This window comes from Musa acuminata, chromosome BXJ2-6 (genome assembly GCF_036884655.1).
Source record: "Musa acuminata AAA Group cultivar baxijiao chromosome BXJ2-6, Cavendish_Baxijiao_AAA, whole genome shotgun sequence".
Taxonomy (NCBI): domain Eukaryota; kingdom Viridiplantae; phylum Streptophyta; class Magnoliopsida; order Zingiberales; family Musaceae; genus Musa; species Musa acuminata.
In genome coordinates this window covers 37,818,660-37,834,832 of record NC_088343.1, presented here as the reverse complement: position 1 = coordinate 37,834,832, position 16,173 = coordinate 37,818,660, and the positions used below count along the sequence as shown (strand labels likewise).

At 40.6% G+C, this 16,173-nt stretch overlaps 2 protein-coding genes across 2 annotated transcripts; one reads left to right on the top strand and one right to left on the bottom strand.

Annotated features, from left to right (window-relative positions):
• Positions 1 to 315: 315 nt before the first annotated feature.
• LOC135615446 (lysM domain receptor-like kinase 3) lies at positions 316 to 7,285 on the top strand. The gene is made up of 11 exons (XM_065113945.1): positions 316 to 1,055; positions 1,591 to 1,674; positions 2,001 to 2,285; positions 3,048 to 3,193; positions 3,276 to 3,365; positions 3,471 to 3,576; positions 4,936 to 5,087; positions 5,168 to 5,265; positions 5,347 to 5,494; positions 6,251 to 6,358; positions 6,782 to 7,285. The coding sequence occupies exons 1-11, from the start codon at positions 464 to 466 to the stop codon at positions 6,944 to 6,946; spliced, it is 1,974 nt and encodes a 657-aa protein (XP_064970017.1). The 5' UTR covers positions 316 to 463; the 3' UTR covers positions 6,947 to 7,285.
• A 963-nt stretch (positions 7,286 to 8,248) lies between these two features.
• Positions 8,249 to 13,099, bottom strand: LOC135615445 (putative ABC transporter B family member 8). Its single transcript, XM_065113944.1, has 9 exons — positions 12,790 to 13,099; positions 12,639 to 12,693; positions 12,367 to 12,545; positions 11,602 to 12,059; positions 10,982 to 11,522; positions 10,717 to 10,896; positions 9,353 to 10,633; positions 8,845 to 9,260; positions 8,249 to 8,776 (listed from the first exon to the last, which is right to left on the bottom strand). The coding sequence occupies exons 1-9, from the start codon at positions 13,027 to 13,029 to the stop codon at positions 8,425 to 8,427; spliced, it is 3,702 nt and encodes a 1,233-aa protein (XP_064970016.1). The 5' UTR covers positions 13,030 to 13,099; the 3' UTR covers positions 8,249 to 8,424.
• Between the last annotated feature and the right edge of the window lie 3,074 nt (positions 13,100 to 16,173).

The window sequence follows — 16,173 nt, the reverse complement described above, 5'->3', positions numbered from 1 at the left end:
ATGTATAATATTAAATTTATTTCGACAAAATTGAGGGAATAATTGGCGTAATCGTCGTACATGCTTTGACGATAAGATGCCCAAATTACTTGTGAGTAGTTTCGTAATATGTTGAACCAATTCGGGGCATTTTAAGTACCTCAAGTAATCCCCGCCCTTTCCCTCTTGCTGTTCGTTTGTGATCTCTCTCTCTATCTCTCTCTGGTTACAGTGGGAGATGCTGTGACGGCTGCAAGTCCAACCGCAGTAACCCTCAGCTTTCTCACATCCTCCATAATATTGCTGCCATAAAACCCAATCCTCTCCTTCCTTTCTCCTGCATCTGAGCTTTGTTAACCCATATCTTTTCTTTTCCCTAATTGTCTCTCATGAATTCGATCAGTTCCTTCTTCTAATCTGAGATTGTGAACTTTCTTATATTTTTCTTGAATTGTTGGTTTCAAAGGTCCTATTTTGGGCGCAAATGGATCTCCTCAAGATCGCGCTCGCCGTCTCGATCCTGTTGATCGTTGTCGCTCCCTCGGCGTCCTCGTCTACGCCCCTCAATTGCTCCGACACGACGCGCCTCTGCACCTCCTTCCTTGCCTTCAAGGCGGGCCGCAGCGTCCCCCTCTCCCAAATCCAGAGCATGTTCGACGTCTTCCCTGAGGACGTCACCGCGGACGAGGGCAGCAGCCCTGGCTACGTCTTCATCCGCAAGAACTGCTCGTGCCTCTCCAACAACGAGTACCTCACCAACACCACCTTCACGGTGCGGGAGGAGGTGAGCTCTGTGTATCCTGTGGTCGCACAGTCCTACCAAGGGCTCGCCTTCCTGCCCAACATGACCCTACGGGCCGCACGGGCCAAGGCCGTCGTGTCCCTGCACCTGTTCTGCGGGTGCTCCAGCGGGCTGTGGAATTACCTGCTGACCTACGTGATGGAGGACGGCGACTCGATCGAATCACTGTCGAGTAGGTTCGGAGTCAGTATGGACAGTATCGAGACGGTGAATGGGATGTCCGGTCCTGATGGGGTCGTCGTCGGCGACGTTTATTACATCCCGCTGAATTCTGGTGAGCTGCCTTCCGATCTCAATAGGTTCTTTTCCCACACTTTTAAGGTGGATGATCACGTTTTTATTTGATAGATAATTTTCTTGTTCAATTACACCTTGTAGAGATGTATTTTGAAAAGTCATTACCCCAAATAATTGAACTGAGTTGGTGTTCCTTGTACTCAGTAAGCATGAACTCTTAGGAGAAGATGAAGTCAGCTTAATAATAATAAAGAAAGCTTTTTGGTATATTGGATATGTCCAGGAAGTTAGGGAGTAAAGTACTAATTGTAGACATCCAACCAGCTAACCTGTGATGTTTACCGGATTCCTTTTGCACAGGTCGAGAGTCTGATCCATTGCTATGGCACCTTATGCCTCTGTTGTTTTTGCTTAAGTGGCATCCAAAAAAAAAAAAGTTTGAAGAAAAATTTCTTGCTGAATCCCCTATGATAACAATCATTTTTCAGTTTTTTGGAATATACTACATACCTCAACCAAGTTATGTTAGTTAGATGCACCTTCATTCCTTGAGGTTTTTTTGCCTTTTGTAGTTCCTGGCCTGCCTTACTCTGCAGATACTGGAATCGCTCCTTCTCCAGCTCCAGCTCTCTCACCACCATTGACCACATTTTCAGGTATGAGATACTGCATCTTCTTTTCTGTTAAAATGGGTAATTATTTCAGTCATTTCAGATTATGTTTCACATTCTTCCATGTTTATGCTCAGTAATTATTTTGATGAGAGATGCAGTAGATAAATTTGCCATTTGTTTCACAGAATTTCTGAATATTTTAACAGATTTTTCCCCATTGAATGATAATTGTTGATAATTTCCAATTTCTCTAGTTCTTATTTGATAACTAAAAGGAGCCTTGATTAACTCTCACTAAATTCTCAAGAAGACATATACATCCATTAGAGAAATCTAAAAGATATTCCTGAGCCATTGTGTTCTTGCAGCCAAGACTGTGCATCAATCAGCTGGTTTCCCTTATGGATGGGTTTTTGGGAGTATGGGTGTTTCTCTTGTTCTGATAATTGTGGCACTGTTCTCATTCATTTCTTTCAAGTCCTTCAATTCAAGGAATGAAACAAAAGATCCTGATCGGCCTGTGTCCCTTAAGTTCCATATTCTGCGGAACACTAGCTTCTGTTGTGCTTCAGGAAGGTATCTCTGCTGTAAATATGGGAATCTGAAATCATCTACCGGGGATGCAGGAAGTCACCATGTCAACATTCCCAAAGGTCAGTTGTGATCAATATCATTTCACGTCATATATGTGGTTATTTGGTTATTTGGAATAAAATTTCCTCTAATCATGTGTTATGTCAAACAGTTTCTTCTTTTTTCAGTATTTGATTTGTATCAGTCAAACAGTCGAATCTCTAATAACTTTTCAAGTATTTGTCACCCGTAGAATGAGTTTGATATGCTTTTGTTTGGTATCAACTTGTGAGAAGTACTAATATATATATATATATATATATATATATATATATATAGAAAACTTTGTAGATCCCTGAAAATTGTACATGGCTTAAATTGGAACCTAGCATAAAACTAACTAAAATCTTGATCTTCCCTGCAATGGGCTCTTTTCTATTATACTTTTTAGAAATGACAGGAAAAAACGATCGATTAGTCACCATCATATTTAGATTATTAAAGCACTGCAAAATTAGTCAGGCATCAATCTTTCTAAATCTTTTCAATTAGGATTTCCATGGTAATTTGAGCTGCTTATCTTTGCTAAAATTTCTTCTAGGGAAACTGCTGGTTAAGGTACTATTATCATGGTTGTTGTTGTCTTTATGATTTGCATGTCTGTTGTTATTATATAGCTACATGTTTGCATAGGATATTTCAGTGTGTTTGAAGTTCTTGCCTTGCAAGAGGCTGAAACATAACTTATGTCATTGGACTAAAAGTCATTATTTTTCTTAACATCTTGCTTTCTTTTACTTCTGAGTCCCACAGTATCACAAGTAGGTTCTCTTACCCTTCAGGTATGGTGGGTGATGCATTTGACATGGAAAAGCCTATTGTCTTCAAGCATGAAGAAATACTTTCTTCTACTGATAACTTTTCTGATACAAATCTACTGGGCCATGGGAAATATGGTTCTGTGTATTATGGGGTCCTTCGAGACCAGGTTTGTAAGGTTTTGGTTTTTGCTGTGGAAAAATCTCTGATTTCCGGTTCGTGACTTTCTTTATGGTTACAATGATGTATAGGAGGTTGCAATAAAAAGAATGGCTGCTCTGAAAACTAAGGAATTTATGGCAGAGATGAAAGTGCTCTGCAAGGTCCATCATGCTAGTCTGGTAAAACTGCTTAAAACTCATAGTATTTGGTGCTTTTTTAACTAACAATTATGAGGTTTATATATCTTTAATCTTTGTTTTGCATTATACTTCAATTTTGTCAAGGTAGAATTGATTGGTTATGCTGCAACTGATGATGAGCTCTTCCTCATCTATGAATACGCTGAGAAGGGTTCACTCAAGAGTCATCTGCATGATCCACAAAACAAGGGTATGATTTCTATTTCATGGCCCTTTAGTGCACAGAAAGATGGAAATATTGTGAATTTAAGCACACAAAACCAGTTAATCCATTTGCAGCACGAAAAGCTTAGACATCATCCTTGTTATATTGTGTTCTACCATATTAAAATTTTATGGATTTTTTCCTGTAATTAGTTTGCTAACTTGCATCTTTTGTGGTAATTTTGATGATAACATCTCCAACATTAAGAAAAGGTTTACATTGTATTGCTGCAATAACGGTGAATGCACCCCATGTATGGTACATGTATGAGACACCAGATCTAGGAGTTCTAAATTCTATGTACTTTTATTTGTAGAAAGGTCTACTTAAGCTTTATTCAAGTAAGGCAGACAAATGAAACATCTTTAGGTAAAGGGCTTTTAAATGAAACATCTTAAGCTTTATTTGTAGAAAGGTCTACTTAAGCTTTATTCAAGTAAGGCAGACAAATGAAACATCTTTAGGTAAAGGGCTTTTAAGTGATAGTGAATTTTACTTTTTTGTGGTTCTACTTGCATATAGAACATGATAAGGCAGACAAATGAAACACCTTAAGCTTTATTTGTAGAAACGTCTACTTAAGCTTTATTCAAGTAAGGCAGACAAATGAAACATCTTTAGGTAAAGGGCTTTTAAGTGATAGTGAATTTTACTTTTTTGTGATTCTACTTGCATATAGAACATGATAAGGCAGACAAATGAAACACCTTAAGCTTTATTTGTAGAAACGTCTACTTAAGCTTTATTCAAGTAAGGCAGACAAATGAAACATCTTTAGGTAAAGGGCTTTTAAGTGATAGTGATTTTTATTTTTTTGTAATTCTACTTGCATATAGAACATGATAAGGCAGACAAATGAAACATCTTAAGCTTTATTCAAGTAAGGCAGACAAATGAAACACCTTTAGGTAAAGGGCTTTTAAGTGATAGTGATTTTTTTTTTTGTGATTCTACTTGCATATAGAACATGATAAGGCAGACAAATGAAACATCTTAAGCTTTATTTGTAGAAAGGTCTACTTAAGCTTTATTCAAGTAAGGCAGACAAATGTAACATCTTTAGGTAAAGGGCTTCTAAGTGATAGTGATTTTTATTTTTTTTGTGATTCTACTTGCATATAGAACATGATAAGTTCTTCAGTAGCTTAAAAGCAACCTAGAATTATTGTGTGATCACATTAGCGTACAAGTCCAGCTAACATCTTCCATCCATCTTAGATATTATGTATGTTTTATATAGTTATACTTATATCTATCATGTGACACTTGTATAATACATTGTGCTCTGTCACTTGGATGATTTCCCATTTAAGGTGCACAACATGCCTTTCTCTTTACGTACAGGACAGACGACACTATCTTGGATATCTAGGGTTCAAATTTCACTAGATGCTGCTAGAGGCCTAGAATACATTCATGAGCATACCAAAAATCATTATGTTCATCGGGACATCAAGACAAGCAACATCCTGCTTGATGGTTCTTTCAGAGCAAAGGTTTGACCTGGCTTAATTGTGGTGTTGCCAGTGCTTTGTTCTCTGTAAGTATTCAGAGCATGAACTCTTCCATTTTGCAGATATCAGACTTTGGGCTTGCTAAACTTGTTGCAAAGACAGGTGATGGAGAAGCTTCTACTACTAAAGTTGTTGGAACTTTTGGGTATTTGGCACCAGAGTAAGTAGATACATAGACATTTTTTGTAATTTCCTCGTGGAGTATCTTGTCAGTAGTAACTTCCTCTTATAATTTATGCAGATACCTACGTGATGGTCTTGCCACCACAAAAAGTGATGTTTATGCATTTGGGGTTGTCCTTTTTGAGCTAATATCAGGCAAAGAAGCAATAACAAGGACAGAAGGAATGGTTTTATCTAATTCAGAGAGACGTTCTTTGGCATCAATAGTAAGTCCTTTTGTTAAATATCTGTTGGCAACAGATGCTTAGATGTTCCAAAATTTAAATTTATAAAATTATCCAACATCAAAATTTTTTTAATTTATCTGTTTGATACAAGTTCTATTATTGTTTACAAGTAGAAAAGGAATCAATAATTCACACGTAGAATCTTTTACAGATTAAAACTTGAATGTCATTTAGGAAATGTTACAGAAAGTTGCTTTTCAATTTAAATTGTCAACCTGGTTAAATGCCTTATAATCAAAAGCTAGAATATTGAATCATAAACTGGTGACTACTTTAAAGAAATTTAAATGCAAATTCGGATGACAAAGTGCAAATTTCCAAGTAGCATATCTGTTGCCAAGGGCATTTATTAATGTACTTACTGAATAATATTTTACCTAAACTTGTGATGTTCATTTGATCTGCAAATCAGCATCTAGTTCTAATGTTTACCTTCCATCATGCTTCTTTATATCACCCGTTTTAACTAGCTTTTGACCTTTTATGTTAACATTGATACATGGTCTTCAACTTTAACTGCAGATTTATTTACATGAAAATTTATTTGTTGAACTGCCAAAGAGTTTTACTTGCAAGTAAATAGCATGCTGTCTTGTCGAATCTATATCTAGTGTTTTCATCTGACAATTTTTTTCCCAAAAGAAAATTTTAAAAACGTTATTCATCTGACATTGATTCTGCCAGCGGTAATCTTTTTTAAGCATCTCTCACTTCTAAACTGCTGAAACTTTCCAGATGTTAGCTGCTTTGAGAAACTCTCCAAACTCAATGAGCATGGGAAGCCTGAGAGACTATATCGATCCCAGTTTGATGGATCTGTATCCTCATGACTGTGTCTATAAGGTGAGTCTTTTCAGCTGATTAGATGGTTAATATAAGTTTCTCTTCTTCATGTCTAAGTTTTACAGAGCTCATATTTGTCCAAAATTTAAAAGCACAAATCTGTCAAAATTCAGTTAATCAAAATGTAGATGTCAGGATTAACTCTGTTAATGATTGAAAAGTTATTCTGGACTCCTATGACAAAATTGTCATATGCTGTTCTACTTGCGGAAAAGAAAGTCATTTTTTTCTCTTAAGCTTTAATTAGATTTTTCATATGTTATAAAGTTAGTGAAGAGGTTGCACCATCTTGGTAACTACTAGTATGACCCAACACGTTTACATACCACTAGTAGTGATATCGATGAATTCTTTACCATTCTGTTATTTAATGTTTTAGTAATGCTAGAATCTGATTCAACTATTCCTAATCCTTTTGCTAAGATGGCAATGCTGGCCAAGCAATGTGTGGATGAAGATCCAATATTAAGACCAGACATGAAACAAGTGGTGATTTCTCTGTCCCAAATCCTGTTATCTTCCGTCGAGTGGGAGGCAACATTGGCTGGGAACAGCCAAGTCTTCAGTGGCCTCGTACAGGGAAGGTAATTAGTCGGTCAAGTCTTCCTTCCTCGAGCATAATGCTTTGGGTTCTCGACTACCCGTCTTCCCCGGTATTGACTAAAAGTGTATATGAAGATGATGACTCTCTCTGGCGTGCTATGGGTCATTAAAATATTCTTGTCATCTGTATTCTTTTGAAGTATGTCTCCGGTACGAGATGTATTTGATAAAATGTGCATTAGAGCATGTATCGTTTCTTGAATGAGTTCAACTGGACTGGTACTTCAGGGTGACACATTATGTGGTCTGGTAAATTGCTTATTTTGTTAGCATCGACATGTAATGTTTATGTAGTAATATTCTATCCAATCCTATGTTTGTTCACTTTCCCCCAAAGTTAATTCTTGATTATTTTACTAAAATTCAGATGATGGAAATGTCATAAAGACCCTTCCATCTATTCCATGCAACGCGAGATGAGTTGCGTGTTCTATAGCGAAATGACCACGTCGCCCGTGAAAAGTTTCCGGGGTTATTGGATCACTCCAAAAGTACTAATGACCATTCGTTCGTTACCCTCACGTATCCCTTCTTCTTTATTGGAGGAAACCGGTGGTTCCCACCTGTGGGACCAAACGTTCGTAGTAAGCGGGCCCCGTTTTTAAAAGCCTTAATTCTCGCGGCACCACCGCCACGCTGCTCTAAACGACCATCGGTGGCTGCTCCCAGAAGCCATCGGCCTTCGGCCCTGCATTCTCCTCCTCCGCCAACGATCCGATACTGAAGCCGACGATTCTTGGATCGCCCTCATCTATGCGTTCGTGGACTTGGCTCGCCCTTCGTCGTCCTCCTTACACAGAATTGCGGTTAGGGTTTCTTCTTTTTCCCTTTCTTTGCCTTCACGATTTTGTACCCTGAATTCCATCGAATTCAAATCTCGATCACAGGGCTATGTGTTCATTGATAATCTAGAGTTGCAGTTAGGATTCCTTCTCTTTGCTTGCTCGGATCTTGATTGCAAAGATCGGTGTTTCTTTCAACCTTTTCTGGGCACTCTCCTTCCCGAAATCCCTCTCTTTTCCTCCCTCGTTCGTTTCTTCATGTAATTTCGCAAGGGAAGAAGAATTGCTCCGTCCATTAAATCTGCATAAGATATATATATATATATATATATATATATATATATTTATTTATTTATATTTATATATATATTGCGTCGCTTTATTGGAGCGTCACAATTTTATGTAGGAAATCCATTGGTTTTAATACCATGTATTTTAGTAACAGAAGCTTAATTCTCCATTAAGTCAAGTCTTAGAAAAGACTAGTCACAAGTAAATCATGACATGCTTCTAAAACCTTTGCTGTATCGTTAATTGGAGAAGACAGATCACATATCGTTAAACTCTCTCTCTCTCTCTCTCTCTCTCTCTCTCTCTCTCTCTCTCTCTCTTGTGGTTTATTTGCTGATGCCTAATAATGCTGAATGCATCGCATTCTATGAAGCTGTATTGATTCCTGCATCATGCAGATAGAGCAGCGAGCTCGAAGAAAGCTCCTTTCTTGCTCATCAGCTGAGCATAGGTTCCACGCTCGACCACCCTCCCTTCCCCTACGAAAGCAATGGAATCGAGCTTCTTGATGGTGTTGAGGCGGTGGGCCACCACGACGGTGGTCCTGTTCACCATGATCCGGTCGAGGGCCTCCTGCACTGCTCGTTCGGACTGCACATCCAGTGCGCTGGTGGCCTCATCCAGCAGCAGTATGGTGGGATTGCGCACGATGGCTCTCGCTATTGCGATCCTCTGCTTCTGCCCCCCTGACAACTGCACTCCTCGCTCCCCGCAGTCAGTGTCGTATCCATCCTTCAGCGATCTGCATCGGAAGAAATTGGAGCTGTTAGCTTATGCGCGTACTGCTTCACAAGCGACGGGAAGACTCACGATATGAAGTCGTGCGCATTGGCGGCTCTTGCGGCTTCAACGATCTCATCCTCGGTGGATTCCGGCTTTCCGAAGGCGATGTTGTCGCGGATGCTGCCGGAGAAGATGACAGGGTCTTGGCTGACGAGCGCGGTGAATCCCCGGAACCAGATGATGTCCAGTTCTCTCACGTCTGTGTTGTCGATTCTGACGACTCCTCTGTCGACGTCGTAGAACCTCTGGATCAGAGAGATGACGGTCGACTTCCCGCAGCCGCTCCTGCCGACCAGCCCGACGCTCGCCCCTGCCTTCACCTCCAAGTTGAATTCTCGCAGCACGGGGCACTGCGGCCTCGTCGGGTACGCGAAATCCACCTTCCTGATGTCTATCTTCCCTTGTATCTTCTTCAACTTCCTTTCATCACTTTGACGATCCATCTGTCCTCCACCAGACAATAGAAGAACGCTAATCATCAGTCGTCGAACCACGATGTGAAAACAGAGAGAGATGGCTGGAAAAGAGAGCTTACATTGGTAGATCCTGGAATCAAGGACTGTCTATCTAACACCTCGAACACCGAAGCTACTGCAGTTGCTCCCTTGGCCAGGTCGGAAGTCATGCTACCGGCTTCGGCAATCACCTTGCCGGTGCTTACCAAGATGAAGAACGTCTTGAACACATCTCCAGCCGATATCTCACCGGACTGTGCCAATTTCCCTCCGTACCAGAAGTCCAATGCCCATGACAGAAAAGAAAGGCACGGCGAGCTTCCTGTCGCAATTCCGGCCACCCATGATTTCTTCCTCGAGGCTCTAAGGGGCTCCTCCTGGGCTTGCTTAAAGAGTCCAAGCACCTTATCTGCGCATCCAAATGAAGTGACCATTTTGTGGTTGTAGACAGCTTCTATGGCAATCTGAGTGCTGATATGCTGGGCCTTCGCCATGCCTACTGATACTCTGGACAACACCACCTTCTTAGCATAATAGCATATCATCGTCGAGGGTTGGATGGCAATCATGACCAGAGCAAGCTTCCAAGCTACTATCAATCCCATAGTCATGGCGATCACCACGCCGGATGCGGTTTGGACCAGCAGGGATATGCGATCGGCGACCAGTGTCTTGACGAGGGAGGCCTCATTGCTTAATCGCGAGCACAATGCGCCGCTCGAGTGAGACTCTTCGTCGAACCATGCTGCTTCAAAGGTCAGAATCTTCTCGAGCACCCGTAGCCGGACTCTTTTTGTTAGACGCTCCCCCATGTATGCGAAGTTATAGTGCTGTGAGAGGTTGACGATGATGGACACCACCGAGAGGGAGGAGAATATTAAGGAATACCGACGAATAATAGCTTGCATCTCAGCATGGTCCTGAAGGAAGAATGCTGCAATCATGCCACCGATCGAGAAGGCATAGATGGGTTGTATGGAACCGTAGATAATTGCTGAGATGCTGCCAACTATGGCTTGTTTCCATTCTGGCGAGTTCATGGCGAGAAGCCTGGAGAAGGACGGAGCAGGAGAAGAAGACGTGGTGGAGGGTTGGTCTTCGGAGAACACCGAGAAGGATGCTGGGCTGGCTCTGGTTAGGCTGAGGCGGCTCGCACTGCTTCTCGTGACAGAAGAAGGCCTAAAGCTCTCTGGTTCTTGATCGATATTGCTCGATATCCTCTGTAATTTCACCAGTCGCGAGTAGTGACTGTTCCTGTCATTGATTAGGTCGTCATGGGTGCCCATTTCGACGATCCTGCCGCAATCAACCACCGCTATTTGGTCTGCGTTCTTTATGGTGGAGAGCTTGTGAGCTACCACCTGACCCAGTACAATGGCAAGCACTATTACGATCTCAATGCTAAAATATTCGGTTCTACTCGGAAGGTGAACAGTATATTTACCAGTGTTGTTCTTCCCATGGAAGCTTGGTCGAGAGCATTCTGTACCAGCTTCTCTGATTCCGAGTCGAGCGCACTCGTGGCTTCATCGAGGAGAAGGATAGCAGGGTTCTTGATGATAGCTCTGGCAATGGCAATCCGCTGCTTCTGGCCGCCCGATAAAAGTGCTCCTCGCTCTCCAATCTGCAAACAGAGTCTCAGATTGCTGATGTATCTTGTTGAACATAGCATGACCGACATAAATCCTTGATGGGATGCACTCGATTACCTTGGTGTCATAGCCTTCAGGCAGCTGTCTGATGAAGTTGTGAGCATTCGCAGTCATGGCGGCTGCGTAAATCTCGCCCATGGTGGCATCAGGTTTGCCGAACAAGATGTTCTCCTTTATCGATGTCCCGAAGAGCGCATGATCCTGGCTGACCAAGCCCATCTTCTCTCTGAGCCACTTCAGCTGCAGCTTCTTGATATCCACACCGTCGATCCTCACCGTTCCCACATCCACGTCATAGAATCGCTGCAGCAACGCAACGGCGGTGGATTTCCCGCTGCCGCTGGTGCCTACAAGCGCGATGGTCTCTCCGGCGGGGACCCGAAGGTTGAAATCCTTGAGGACGACAGTGTCTGGTCTCGATGGGTAGGTAAATTGGACGGAATCGAATTCAACCTCGCCATGGATGCCATCCAGTTTGATGCCAGTGGGGTCTTCAGCGTCGATCCGAGGTAATCTGTTGATCCTCTCCAGTATCCGCTTTGCCGCGACCGATGCTTCTGTGAAGTGCTTCACCTCTGGGAGTGCCATGCCGAGGGATCTGCATGAGAAGTGACGCCTGACGAATCGAACAAGAACAAGCTAAGATATATATCCAAGGAGGAACGAGAGGTACTCACAGTCCACCCAAGACGAACGAGATTCCAGCTGCATAAATCCTGCCTCCACTCTCGCCATGATACATGACCAACCTGCCCCCATACCACGCAAGAAAACCCCATATGGCAAAAGACAGGCCGGTGCTTCCGACTGCAAGACCTTTTGCAATACCCTGCTTGATTCCTAGTTTCACAGTCTTGTCCAAGATAGCGGCATATCTCTCCACTATGCTCTTCTCAGCAGTGAAAGAATAGATGGTCTTTATCGAACCAAGAGCCTGTTCTGTGATCCCATTTGCCTTGGCATATGCCTCACGGGACTTGTGCGAAAGGTAGAGAAGATACTTGCCATAGATGAGGCCTGGAATTATCAGAAGCAGGACAAGCGGTAATGCTACCAGGGAGAGTCTCCACGAGAAGTAAGCGGAGAACGCCAGACCAGAGACGAAGACCGAGGAGTGCATGATAAAAAGAGGCACCTGCTCATGGAAAAGGGACAGCTGAATTCAGAAACATCGAAGCGTAATCACATAATTTACATCAGCTAATTCTGAGCTTTTTATCTCATGTTCTTGCTACATATATTACGTTGTTTTGTTTGAAGCACATGAAGTCGAGGATCATATTTATCGTTCCCAGTGAGGAGTAACAAAGATCATATATATTGTAGATCATTCCCAAAGGATCCGTTAATCGAGAGAACACATCCAATGATTCATCAATCGTTACAAACAGGAAGAAGAAAAAGAAAGGCAGTGATTGGTAGGGTTCATGAGCGATGATTACCTTCTCACTCAGGACCTCTTGTATGAGACAAGTATCCTTGGAGATACTGTTAATGATCTCTGATGTGGTGGCTTCTTGTGAATCAAAGAATGCAACCTCTTGCCTGAGAATAGCTTCCAAATACTTGTATCTGATCCGTAGCACCTGTCTTTCACTTGTTCTACTCCAGCAATACCCTTCTGCAGACACACATCATTCCATTAGCATAGCTCTGTGTCCATATAACAGATCCAGATAAGGTCACAAAAGAAATCTGAGCTCATAAACATTACCCATGAAAGCCACCACCAAGACTGCCGATCCTAAGTAGACAAAGTACAGACAGTACTGGCAAAGAGGAAAAGAATGCCTGTTATGAGCAAATTTGATATCCATGGCCTTGTATCAGCAAACCTATATCGAAGAATTGAGTGAGCATATTACCTTTTCGACGTTGTGCATGAAATCTGGATGGTTGTCTTGAGCCTTGCCATAACCTAAGCTATTCATGACATTGCTGGCAAAGAGGAGAAGGCAGTTGATGGAACACCCATCTCCAATCGCCCCGATTGTGCCTAGCAACATCAAAACCACATCCACCCAATCAACAAATGTGAAGACTCCATTTTCATGCCTCCTTTCTCTGCTTTCAGCTTCCTGGTTGCCCTCCTTCAGTTCATCCATCTCCCAGCGTTCCACAACTCAAGAAACACTGGCCTATTCTTCACACAAGTGACTTCGTTGTGTGACTTCCATGGACAAGCCATACATATATATATATAGATACATATATATATATATATATATATATATATATATATATATATATATATATATATACATATATATATATATATATGCACTTGCATGATTGTGCCATTAATGGGCTGACCTCACGTTTCAAATAACAAATAAAAAAAGTGAAGAAAAAGGTTGCTAAAGAAAGGTGTCTCTTTGCCAATAGATCTATTATCATGTGCTGAAATTGGGTATGGTCTCAACTTTAAGAGCTGTGCAAAGCCTTCAAAAAAAAAAAAGAATCTTACAGAGGAAAAGTCTCAGGCTTGAATGCAACTTTTGAATTCTTCTCTTCTTTTGAAAGCATAAGGGAGCTGCAGTGACATGAGAAAGCAACTGAATGCCCTCTTTCCAACACATTCTTTTCTCGATGTTTATTAGTCAAGGAGCTTCCACTTGGCTAGGCATACACTACAGCTAGCTGGTGTCTTTTCTTGTCTGTCTTTTCTCTTTTTTTTTCCTTATCAATCAGTACATGTTTGTTGATAGACTCCTAAAAAAATTCTGTATATGTTTGGAGGTATCATGCAATTATTGTAATACTTCACTCCATGGAATAGCTGCTTAGATGATGTGACCTGTGTCTTGGTATGGATATTGTGACAGCATGCAATTGCCAACAACCAAGAGGAGCAAGCTTCTGCAATGCACCACTCTAGACTTGCAATTGAGCATGTGAGTGTACTTGCAATTAGACTTTGGTGGTACCTTCCTTGAGCTTCTGAGAGACTTGTGTTTCATGTTTATGGCAGAGTGAGAGAGCTGATTGGTAGTCAGATGTTTAGACTGCTTGGAAGAACACATGATCATTGCAATTTACTCGGAGAGAGTGAAGTTTGTGAAGCAGGTGGAACACACACACACACACACACTGTATCATTACCCATTGTCATTTTGTTGCAAAGCTTGCCTTTGTGAATCATAAAGTTCGAGTCTGTTGTTTTTTCCATACTCAAAAGAAAGATGAGCAACTTTAAGCAAAGGTTCTTTGATTTCTAATCAGAATGAGTTGTCTGAGCCAAGTAAAAAGCTCCTTTGTGTAAGCCACAACACCTACTTGGGATCCTGTACATATTCTACGTATCTAAGTAGGATCATCAAAGATCAGATCATGCATGCATGCACTTCTTTTCCTTTCTTTTCTTTGGGTGAAAGACCAGTGTGGATCATAGTGCATTACCTCTGGCAGATTGGCTTCTCTTAGGGGGTGGTCATAAGGACAACCAATGCTTGAACGATGTTCTACGGGACATTGATGCACGAATCTCCAAGCAACACAAGATTTGACTCGGGAACCTTCGCGGGAGAGATCGATACGAAGCCAACGCACTTAGGGTGCAAGGTACAGGATATTATGCGATATGTTGGATTGGATTAGGAACCAATTGGATTTGGTATATCTAAAACATCAATAAAATATACAGATTTTAATTTTAATAGTGAAATTCTGAAATTGATGAATCCAATTGTATTTTTATATTTTAATTATGTACTTTTTATTTATAATTTTTTTATAAGGAATAAATTGACGAAGATGAAATTTAAATTAAGAATTTATAACGAATTGTCAAAGTCTTTTTCAGCTAAATTAATAAGCACTTTCATGATTATTCTTTTTGTCGAACTTACAACATGAGCTAAAAATCTCTTTATTCTTTATGTTTTTTTGGAATCAGATTTTTTTTTTCTTTTTGAGTTTGAATAATTTAGTCCCGACAAGTGTGTGGATCAAACCGGTTGTGATTTGGAAGAATAATTTTGCATGGGGAAATGATTGATTGGCGTGTCAAAATGCTTGCAAACCCAACGTTGTTGACGAAGGAAAAGATATGATTGTCCGACGACCATAACTTTGTTTTCTTTCTCCTTCCTTCTTTTTAAAGATAAGGGGATGCTTTATGTGATGGGTGGCTCGATAATGCCACTCGCAGCATCTCGAGCTTTGGCAATGCTTGAGGAGATGGTGGCCGGCAGATCGTCGGAAGCTCCTGCCCACTTGTTGAGTGATGAGAGAGAATAATAATGCATCCACGGGAAAGCATGTGGAATACACCGTTGGTTTCTTTGGAGATATGTGGCATTCATTAATGCCATGTGATATTCGTGGTCAACACCTAGTCAGCACCCGACCAACGTATATGTTCTTGTTCATCATATTATCAACAAATTATTAGATTATATAATTTTATTTAATTAAATAAAATATATTATAGATATGATTAGATTTTGATTATGATTATTGATTAATAAAAAAAATTTAATTACGATATAATTTCTTAGGAGATAACATTGATGGAATTGACTCTTCTATTTATTTATCCTAGACTCTTTGTTTGTTTATAAAAATATAAGACATTCTAGGGACTAAATAAGAATATGTGACATTATTGAGAAATTATAGATTCTCTTATCTCCCTTTAATCTCGAGAATCAATCATTATTGAGATATTACAACTATTCTCTCATCTCTCTTTTGTCTTTAAACCATCTTTCATAGCGGTCTAATTCTCCTTATAGATCGATATTGTTACCACTTTTGAATACGATAATAGTGCAAATCAAATAATGATTTTTTGAATAACATCAAAAAAGTATACATCATAAATTTGATCTATTATTATTTTAATTTTAACTTTCACACATTAAAGTTTTATTTTTATTATGATACTTAAACATTCTATTTATGTTGTCGATTTATTTTCTTATTTCGTTCATTTTGTCATATGCTTACGAGCAATGCGAGATTCCTCATGCTTGATCGGTGATCATTGTCAACAACTTGTTATCTACAAGAGTATTGTTAAGGGCAACGACCTCTGGTGGTCGTTAGGCCAATCACGAGCAATAATTGCATATGCAGCGAAAGCATCGTAGGGTGCGATAGCCGATAACGGTCGCCTGCACGATTGCCTGTGTGTAGCAGCCTTGTGACATTTGTGGCAATAGCAATAACACTGCTACATGTGACGGTTGATCAATGTTTCATTTTGATAAATTTTAATTTATTACTGAATTAATTTGGTTCATGTT

What these genes read in the sequence shown, in the direction of transcription:
- LOC135615445 (XM_065113944.1), bottom strand. Translation starts at nt 13,029, where the DNA reads ATGGATGAACTGAAGGAGGGCAACCAGGAAGCTGAAAGCAGAGAAAGG. An exon ending in TCATGCACAACGTCGAAAAG is followed by an intron (nt 12,694 to 12,789) that starts GTAATATGCTCA and finishes CCTCTTTGCCAG; the next exon opens with TACTGTCTGTACTTTGTCTA. An exon ending in CTTGGTGGTGGCTTTCATGG is followed by an intron (nt 12,546 to 12,638) that starts GTAATGTTTATG and finishes GTGTGTCTGCAG; the next exon opens with AAGGGTATTGCTGGAGTAGA.
- LOC135615446 (XM_065113945.1), top strand. Translation starts at nt 464, where the DNA reads ATGGATCTCCTCAAGATCGCGCTCGCCGTCTCGATCCTGTTGATCGTT. An exon ending in TTTGGGTATTTGGCACCAGA is followed by an intron (nt 5,266 to 5,346) that starts GTAAGTAGATAC and finishes TAATTTATGCAG; the next exon opens with ATACCTACGTGATGGTCTTG. An exon ending in GACGTTCTTTGGCATCAATA is followed by an intron (nt 5,495 to 6,250) that starts GTAAGTCCTTTT and finishes GAAACTTTCCAG; the next exon opens with ATGTTAGCTGCTTTGAGAAA.